Source organism: Pygoscelis adeliae, unplaced genomic scaffold (assembly GCF_000699105.1).
Source record: "Pygoscelis adeliae isolate BGI_AS28 unplaced genomic scaffold, ASM69910v1 Scaffold120, whole genome shotgun sequence".
Classification (NCBI taxonomy): domain Eukaryota; kingdom Metazoa; phylum Chordata; class Aves; order Sphenisciformes; family Spheniscidae; genus Pygoscelis; species Pygoscelis adeliae.
In genome coordinates, this window is record NW_008824032.1 from 8116078 (window position 1) to 8126370 (window position 10293).

The window sequence follows — 10293 nt, forward strand, 5'->3', positions numbered from 1 at the left end:
GTCTCCCTGAGGCAGTGCCCCGCCGTCACGGGGGGTCGGGTGAGAGACGCTGAGGGGACACGAGTCCTGGAAGTGGCGTGGCTAGTCCCCTGCTGCCCCCCCCGGAGGCTCCAGCCGTCCTGTGACACCTCTCCTGGAGCAGGTGCACGAACTTCAGTACTGCAAACCTTCCACATCAGTGAGATTAAGAAAGATCAGCCTAGCGCCGATTCCAAGGTTCACGTGGCTGAGAGATTATATTCATAGTCATTTATAGGCTCGGTTTGGGTTTTTTTAAGAGACAGCGAACACTCCCACTTTCCCTAGGAGTCAGGCATTTCTTACTCTTCCAAACATACCGTAGCCGACATCTAAACTGCCCCAGTGTTTTCCAGACTTCAGAAATCACAGTCCACACCCGCTGCCAGTTTTACTTCTCTTGTTGTAGCCTCTTTCCTCCCACCACTTTTGAATCCATTACTTGGCAGTAGTGAAGCTCACAGAAATAGCAATACAGATTTCCTTTTGCTGCCGCTACCGCGGCTCTTCCCCTGTTCTGAAAAACTCTCACCTTATTTTCACAACTAGCGGAGCGGTCTGACGACAGCCGAAGGCACATGGATGCATCATCTTACTAGCGTGCAAAACTCAGCATCACCGAGTAGTTATTTCAGTTTATTTTGCTCAGATAAAAACAGAACTATAAAATGTTTGGTACATTTTATTTAGCGACATACAAGAAAGAATATAAATTGCCACATGTTAAACTTGCCACAAAACAGCTGGAGAATCACCCCACTCCCTCCCCCTGAAATGATGTATCCAAAGTGGTACTTTTCTGTGGAAAATTTGTACCAGAGAGCTTGTGGTACACCAGTTTATACTGCTGTTTCTTGATAATCTGTGTGGTAGAAGAGAGTCACGAAGTGCTCCAAGTTTTACTTTGTAGTAACTGTAACTTCCTGAACATGTTCTTGTGATTTCCCCAACATGTGTGTTCCACTTAAATGCACAGCACCCAAAATCGATGGATATCACATCTCTATATAGCCAGGATTCAAGTCCATTCAAGACAACTGTTATCAACAGGTCACAAATTAGTATGTATGATGGACAAGATAAAATACACAGTATAAGCTAAACATGCAGAGCGCCCTTTTCAACGCTAGGTGTCGATTCTGTGGGTTCCTCCCCCACTATAATTTAGCCCAATGGAGCTTAATGTTAGTATCACTGACCAAACCCAAATCACAATTTTAATTAACGAACGCAGATACAGTTTCCTTCATGCTAGCACGACATCAGCTCTCCTCTCAGTCACTACCGGCTTTAAAGTGTGTTTTTATAAGCCTTTAAGGCATGTAAAATAATATATGCTTAGAGTAAAAGAAGTGCCATGATTTACTTCTACCAGCAAAATATCTCTTCACCCCCATTCGTTGTTCCCTTCTTTTTCACTCTCTCCCCATATCCCGCTATCACTGGAGTGGACCTAAATAATCTCCTGTTACCAGATGAATTTTGATCACTTCCATGCTGCATTCATTTGCAGCCCCTTCTTCATCCTGACACTAAAATCTTTAGGAAACAAGTGCAAGATGAAAAAAGCCAACAGAATTTAAGACTATAATGGGGAATACAGAGGACCTCACTTCTATTTCAAAGTGGCCATAAATTCAGTCACCCAGATCGTGTCCAGCTGATAATAATTTCTTTCAGAGACTGTTTAATTTCAGTCCTCTTCACTCATTTTATCCTATGGATCATAAGATTTTTTGCAGTAATCCTTTCCAAAGGATTCCAAAGATAAGGCTGAAGGTGTATTCAGGAAAAAAAAAATATTCTAATCAATAACTTTTTACAAAATAATCCTCACAGACCCTCAGTGAGGTAGGCATGTATTAACTCTCATTTTTACATACAGGAAACTAACCACGGGGAAGTCGCCTCCCTGTGCCTCAGAGTAAATCAGTGACACAGGAAAAACTGCAGTTAGTTCCTGCCTTTTGACGTTACGATCAATTCATTAGACCAGGCTGCCTCAAATAAAAGTGAAACGAAGTGTGTTGTTTGTTTTTGTTAAGAAAACAGTCACTTGGATGGCAGTAGACTTTTTTTCTAGAAACCGCAGGGCCTTCTCTAAGTGAAAACCATTTCTCAAAAGACCTGGTTAAATACCAGGTTTTGGGGTGGGTTGTTTCTATTAAACCATGCAGTGTAGAATATGAAGATTTTCAAACAAAAACTCCCAAGTCATCAGAATGTGTATGCATTCTTATCTGTGACCACCTTAAACCACAAGGCCTTCTTTTCGCTAGTCATTTATTTGCTTCTTGCACTTACATTGAGTGCGAGCAGTAAACCTCGACAAGTCTGTTTAGCTGCCCCATTCTTAGGCCAAAACATTAACATAATTTAGGATTTCCAAAAGCAATACAAATATTTAAAGTTTAATCTACAAAGTGTTGAGTTAAAACCATGACTATACATGTGGTCACACTTCTATTAATATCAGAACTTAAAGAATTTTAAAAATAAACCAAAATGACGTATCTGGAATACATGTTAGCATCCTGTTAAGACTATATAGGATCTTGTTTCTCAAGCTGCAAATACCAGCATCCTTTAGGGATTAGAGACTAAACACCCCTCTATTCCCCAGCCTTAAGCCACTCGGCAATTCAGCAATTTGACTGTCAGGGCAGTATAACCATCACACGTGGGCACCATCCGATATGTCCAACAGAAGGTCAATAGAGTACAATGCGTTTCCAATACAGTACGTGACTGTAGCAGCATACAGACCCCAAGTAACAGTCTCCAGAACTGCCTAGAGAAATCTGGCTGACATCAGATTAAACTAGTATTTGTGAAGAGACTTACCAGTGTGTGTCTCTGTTAACCTCCAGCTTTTCTCATGCTCTGGAGTTAATGCCTCACAAATAAGGTAATTTTACCTTTATACAGTGTCAAACAAATGCAATTTTTTTTTTCTCCTTAAACCTATCCTCAGATGAAATGAATATTCTGAGGTTGGAGTCTGGATCAGAGACTCGAAAAAGTAATTTAGTTGGTTATCAGCTCACAGTAGGGGAAACCAAACAAAACGTGTAGTTTAGGACTGACAGCTCAAAATAAATGCAAAGGAAATTTTTTTTTTTATACTGTGGATGATTTCTCAATAAAAATAAAATCATGCCAATTTTACAACTCCAGTAGTCTCTTAATATCTGAAGCAGCAATAACAAAACCTTCATAGAAGTGTTTGTGGTGGAGGGTCCAATACTCCTGCCTAACCGGTGAACTAAACGGAACCCAGACTCCTAATTGTGAGAGTCTCTCCAATGCCGTTGAAAACTGTAACTCACCACCAGTCTATCATTAACTCCAGATACAGGTTAAAACAAAAACAAACAAAAAACACCATTAGCAAAACCTGCTTGAAATGTTTTCTCTCAGGGCTACAGAAAAATTAGCCAAATTCTTTATTCCACTAGTAGTGAAACAGCCCCCCCATGGCAATGGTTACATGATCACATTATCTCCAGTCTACTTCAAGTCCATATAAAGTCACATTTATTTAGACTTAACACACATGGTTTCCAGTGATGCTTCTGGTTTAGGCTCCAGCTTCTCTGGGAATTCTAGTTTTTCACAGATTGTCTCCTTTATGGGTAGATACTGAGAGATCTCGTTAGGTTCCGTGAACAGGGAAGGTGGAACGTGCTAAGAAACAAAAATTTTACATGAAACAAGTGAAGGGGGGGGGGGAATGCCAAACCCAAACTTTTACAGACAATTAATCTACAATTTACCTGATTTAAACACCTGAAGTCAAGCATGATTATTAAAATTTACCTTATAACTTCAAATGTAGGAGTATTCTACTCCTTGTATGGCTCAATAGGCTAAGGAAAGGTATTTAATGTTTTTAAGCAGCAGATTATAAAAGCGTAAGAAAGTCAAAGACATTCATGAACAGCTACAATGTTTTAAAAAAAAAATATTTATCATTTGAATGTATCAAACAGTCTTTTTGAGGTTCTAGTTCTAGATGAGACTAGGATGGCCACAAGAGATCCCATGCTTACTGTCTTCTAGCCATTGCAACTCCATTCACTGGAGCTGCTCAGATTTAGCTATCGATAATTGATATACCTCAACATGTATCTTAGTTTTATGAAGTCCACCACAGACATTTATACGAAATACTAAAACTCATTGGATTTTTATTTCATATTTGAAGAAATTAGGTGGTGTCAGTAAGTTAATCAATATCTTTCCCTGGAGATTCCTGTAGGCAACTTCACCACATACAAGACATTTGAGGGGGGGGGAATCTATACTGAGCAAACCACCTTCAAACTTTCTAACAACATTCGTTAAGAAGTGTATCCAGAGCTATTTAAATGCAACCTGTATTTTGGCTACCCCTAACACACACAGAATCATACTGCTGTTTCAATTATTTCAAACCTAAGTGAAGCAGGAATCTTTTTTGCTTTACCTATGCAAGCTGATCTAAGGAACTGAAAAGCCACATGCATTTCCTCTCTATAACAACGGGCAGTAAAAATTATTTAACAGCGTAGATGATAATTTTTAAACATGAGGTGAAGTAAAATCTAGATCACTGATTCATATTTCAAAAACCACGAAACTATCAAAAAGCTCATGTCTGGATTTAGTCCTGTTTATAGGGATCACATATTGTTAAGAAATGATACAGTGCTCCTTTCCTCAAAAAGAAAAGCATTGTGCAAAAACACTCCCTCAGAAGGTTAGCAACACATTAGTCACTTTTTACAGGTGAAGGAAAAACAAGAGAGAAGGAAAGTAACAAGAATACCCAAGATCAGGTATTGGGTCAAGAATAAAAATCAACAGCTGCAACTCCAAATGTGCCACAAATTATTCTGAGCCATTACTAGGGCTTTAAGGTAAGCTATTAAGCTTATTTGAGAAAAAACAAGTGAGTCTATTACCAAACAGATCTTAACCCCTAATACTACTTGCAAGCATACAACCAGCCCTGAAATTTAGCATCATGGGACATGGACTACCTGATTTTGTGGCTGAACAGTTCTATGAAAAAATAAAATAATAAAAAAATCTTGTTAACTCAGAAGTAGAAAAAGTAACCCAATCCCGTATCTTGTCATGTGACCTGAGCACTTACAAATGCAAATCTGCCCTGAAGTCACCAAAATAAATGTTGCATAAGCAGAAAGGTTTTTCTTCTGTATCAATTCCAAACCTAACAAAGAATGACTTACAGACACAGTATTTTCTATACTGACCACAAAACAATTTTAAAAAGCAGACAGAAAAAAAAAAATTAAAAAAATGCAATACCTTTAAACTTGATATTTTGCTTTCTCTGGATGTATATTCTCGCAACATGTAGGCCTTGTCAGCCTAATGGGAAAAAAATAGCAAAAATTAATTACAAAATTATCATCTAGTACCAGTGCAAAATAAGCATTTTAAATGCATTGAATTTAGTAAGCATTTGAATTTGGTTGACCACAGATTTTCACCTGGGAGCAGAAACATACGTTCAAATTCACGACAACAGAGAAAGATGTTTAGCAATGTTCCCTTCCCCAAAAATCACCTTTCTGCATGCATGCATGAAAAAAAAGTTTCTGTGACTGAACATGCTTGTTAATCTTCACTCAGCAAGACCTCCTACATCAGTACGAATACAGCTAGACAGAATAAGCAAACCACAACTGTTACGTTCTGTGTTATTTATGAGATACTAGAACTCAAATGTAGTATGGACAGTTATTTGCAGGTTAAAACTTGCAGTCATATATTGGACAAGCCAAAAAACATTTACTTGGAGACGAGGATAAGAACAGTATCATATCATTTACTGTTGCCTGTTCTTCCTCTTGTACTTCCTCTCTAATCTGCGTCTGTCAAATATGTTTAAATTATTACTTCACATGAGGGGTAGCCTACTCTGCTCATACAATATCTAGCCCCATGGCATCCAGCACTTGGTTGCTACTTCAGCACCACCATAATAATAAAATACACTTGAAAGTTCAGTTCAGGTAACCTCTATGACCCCAAACATCAGTATTAAATTACAGGAATACCAGCAGGTCTTCTCTGACAGTAACATAGCAAGGGAGCATCTGTAAAATATTCACGGTGGCGAATAAGGGTTTACCTCATGATGAAGCCTTGTATCATTCATCCTGATAAGTACCCCATCAACTCGCAAGAAAAACCTCAACAGCACAAAAAAGCTGGAAGGCATAACTCTCTGCAAAAATAAAAATGTTCCATTCAGCATATTACAAAGTTTTACTTTAAGTATGCACTTATCTAGATCAGATATTCACAACAAAAGATAGTATGAGGAGCTTTCAGTAGTAAAGTCAAAATTTGGGCTGTTGATATGCTACAGCTATCATTGGACAGCAGGGCAGCCAGTGTCTTAAAAGATTCTTAGGCAGGATGCAGAAAGAGGGAAAAGATTGTTCCCTGAAGCAACTGACAGAAAGATTTCAAGACAACATAGTTTCCAGTAAGATTATATTTCTAAGAGCGAGGAAAAAGAACGTTGCATTTTAAACTTTAAATCCCAGAAGGAACAACATGCAAAAAGTGACTGCCTTTTGCATACATCAGCCAACTGAGTCACCAAGCGTCTTGTATACACCTCTCAGTACTCACTATTTTTACACTCAAACTTGATACTCCATGATCGTGAAGTTCGTCTTCAAACAGAAGTACTTCTTCAAAAAACATAATTTGTTCCCTGGCTTTCAATTTCTCTGTATTTATGTGTTCTGTTGTAGGAACAACCTAAAGAAAAAGATTAAGAACAGTTAACATCAATTTGTTGCCAAGCTACATAAAGTTTGTCCTGATCTTTTAAATCCCACAATTGCTAGTTTTAGAAAGGAAAAAGCTTTTGGGGCACTCAGCTTAAAACATTCCAAATTTCTAAGAGAAAAAGTTAAAATTAAAACCAAAGTTTCCAAGAGCAACCGTCAATCAAAGCAAAAACCAAGAGCAGAAAATTCTGAATAAACTTCCCTCTGGCTACAGGCTCAGTAGGGTTTCAGCTGCAAACAATTCTGCTCACTTTCTGTATTTCAAAACATTTGAAGGTGCCTCGTGTTTAACATACAAATGAGAAGTTCTGGGTTATAAACAGGATTCCATGCATGTAGCATCTCTAGCCCACTACGAACCCTGAACAGGATTCTAATAAAGCCTTTCCATGGAAATCAAGTACCTATGTGTTTTCCATCTCATGGTCTCCACGTACACTCATACACTTCCGCTGCCTAAAGACTACGGGCCAACAGGACATAGTTTATTACTGTGCTGCGCTTTTAATTCCAGAATAACTCAAGCGATCTATAACTAACGCAATCCTAGTGCATTAATATAGATTATCTGCTTAGTAGCAAGCAATCTGCATACAGTAAAGAGAAGCTGGGAACTTCAGTCTTATTTCAAAGTAAATAAAGACAAGGGAGAGCCTGCAAGTTTAAATATGAGGATTTACTGTTGCAGAAAAACATAAAGCCATTGAAAGCAGCCAGATCTACGTATCTGCTTAGACAAACGGGCAAGCAACAGAGAGTAAAGGTACTTGAGAACTACACAGTTGATAGTTCTGTTGTGCGTGAGGAGCTCAGGGCTTCAGAGGGGCATCCAGCAAGCGCTGAAGATTCCCATGTGCTTTACTCTCTGAGTAAGTCCTCACTAAGGGACACAATGGCACTCTCTTATATAATCCTAAAATGCTTTAAAAAAACCCAAGTTATTAAAATAAGCCATGATTTGATTAGGATAACATGCCGAGAGACATGAAAAGCCCAAACTATACTTTGAAGTCACGAACTATGAAGCATGAAAGATTTTACAGAAGCCTATTGAAAGGTAAATGACAGCTTTAAAAAAAAAAAGTGTTTGTGTTTGACTGAAACAATATGCAATCAGCATTTAACAAGGAGAAAAAGGTTACCTTTAATGTTGCAGTATCTCCCAGCAATGTTCCTTTGTAGTCTGTTGTGTAAGTCCAATCATATGGCTTGACAACTTCCTTAGTGTGCTCAGTCTCACTCCTCAAGAAGAGAAAACAGCACGCTTTGTAGTAATTCTTAAAAAATTACCTCACATAAGATTATGTATTACGATTCCCACACTCCAAGAAGAAAACCAGCAGCATTGTCTGTGCTGCAATGATGTCAAGACTTAAATCATACAGTATTGCTTCTTTCACAACATCTGTCTCCGTAACAAATTAGAAAACTGTTACCAGAATTCCTGTGCTAACGCTATCTCAGTCCTATGAGTCAAAATAAAGATTTTAGTTCAATGTTGTTGAAAAATTTGTATTTCAAGATCATTTTTTCTTTAAGTAGGCAGAAAGCAATCTGCTGATAACACACAGCAATCATTAACACTGCTATTTGCCTTAGTTTTCATGACAGCTTTGATTTCTCGCTGTGCTTTCTTTCTAGGTGCTCTGCAAGTAATTTTGTAAATACTATGCAGTGCAATTAGTTCTCATGCATGGTAATTGTTCTGCTATATTCCTAAGGCTAAGGTTTTGAACACGTACAGCATTTTGCACTTTGAAACGCCACACAACACAATCTTGTAATGCTCGAGGCCCTATGAGTTTGAATAAGCAGAAACAGCATTAAGCCATGTTAAACTTGTAGCTTATTTTAAGAAAGCCAAGACAACTGAAAAATATAGTTGACCCAATTTAACAGATAGGAGGATCATGGCAAAGAAAAGCTAAGCGACTTCTGTGATCACACACTGTATCTACGGTAGAACCAAATGAATTCAGTCTGTTAACTACTTTATGACAGTTTCACATACAACACACCAGTACTTGCCCACTGGTGATAAAATACTGTACCTGCTCTCCTGCCACTCCTCTGCACAAGCCACTTTGATCATACCTTGACAATTATTGACACATTTTAAAGCATCTGTTGCATTGAACTCGATTCCAAAACCACGATCGTGCTGTATTCTTAGGATATTGTCTCCAAACATCATCTCTGGCAGGGAAGGCATGTGTAATTCATCAGCCAAACTGCACAGAAAAATAGAAGTCCCATGAAGAGAGATCAGTCAGCTATAGTTCAGTGAAAGCAGTCCTTGTTTTGGAATAAGTATTCTTTAGACCATGGTAATTCAGAAGACGCATTACCAATACGTTCTGCAAAACTTTGTTGTTTTCCCAGTTTAATCATTTGACATGAATTGCAGTGTCATTGATCCGAAGTGACTTTTCCACCACAGAAGTATTCCTAAAACATTCCTTCTCCATCAGGCTCGTACAAAAGTCTCGTATGTGAGGAATCAAAAAAAATATCTGACACACATGAAGTAGCAGCTTTCAACCTGTTGTAGCAAATCCCTGGATGGTCCTTGAACTACTTTGGCAGGTGCCCAAATAAGAAGTTTTAGGAACGAGCACTCATTGTCAGCAAGTTTAAATTCACTACACAGTGGTCCATACCTCCAAATTGAGAAGCCTACAAAAACGGGCTGAAAACAACTCTGGCAGAGTATGTGAAAAGTGCAGAAGACATTACTGTGCTCTACTACTTTCCCAAGCTGGTAGAGAATACGTACCGGTATTTGTAGCCCTAAGCATGAAAACTGCAGCCATAGCCACAGACCCAACTGAACAAAGTACCGCATGAACCAAATAAGCATGATCCCTGCAGAAAATCTCAAACCATCCTATTTCACATTTTGTTTTACATCAATCTTTATACTTAATTATACATATGTACATATATACATACACTATATATAAATACACACATACACAAACGTAACACCACTTTATATATGTACTGACCTTATTTACCATAAGGTTTCATATACTTCTTTTCCTCCCTACCGCTACCTACTTTACCTATCAAGATCAAAAAGAAATACATGACATCTGGGGAGAAGAAAACTTTAGTAAATACACTAATTATAAGGAGGGGAGGGGAAAAAAGCATCCTAATTGCAACTTTCATATTGATAATAAGGCATTCCTAAAAAAAGGTTATTTCTGTAACCCTGCATACAAAAGAACATTATGCTAACCAAACAAAAAAATAGCAAATTCATACATCTGGAGAATAAGATACTACATCTTTCCCAGAGAAGGCAGAATAACGTTATGAACTTTTCCATTTCATCATGTGCAAGCCCCTTGACCTGCAAAGACCAACTCCAGCACAGAAAAGAGTTCTTGGCTATGGCACATTTAATCCTTCACCTTTCCACAGAGGTTGCCAAGGGATTTTTGTGATACAT

The 10293-nt window shown here is 38.2% G+C and overlaps 2 protein-coding genes across 2 annotated transcripts in view; both read right to left on the reverse strand.

Annotated features, from left to right (window-relative positions):
• SFT2D2 (SFT2 domain containing 2) overlaps positions 1-350 on the reverse strand; it is an 8769-nt gene extending 8419 nt beyond the window's left edge. Inside the window, exon 1 of the mRNA XM_009330618.1 lies at positions 339-350. Within this exon, the coding sequence (XP_009328893.1) occupies positions 339-350 (12 nt within the window). The remainder of the gene's footprint in view (positions 1-338) is intronic.
• Positions 351-686: 336 nt separating this feature from the next.
• Positions 687-10293, reverse strand: TIPRL (TOR signaling pathway regulator). Its single transcript, XM_009330626.1, has 7 exons — positions 10256-10293; positions 8888-9067; positions 7979-8078; positions 6673-6804; positions 6164-6259; positions 5335-5397; positions 687-3705 (listed from the first exon to the last, which is right to left on the reverse strand). Exons 1-7 carry the CDS (start codon positions 10291-10293, stop codon positions 3556-3558), a joined length of 759 nt encoding a protein of 252 aa, XP_009328901.1. The 3' UTR covers positions 687-3555.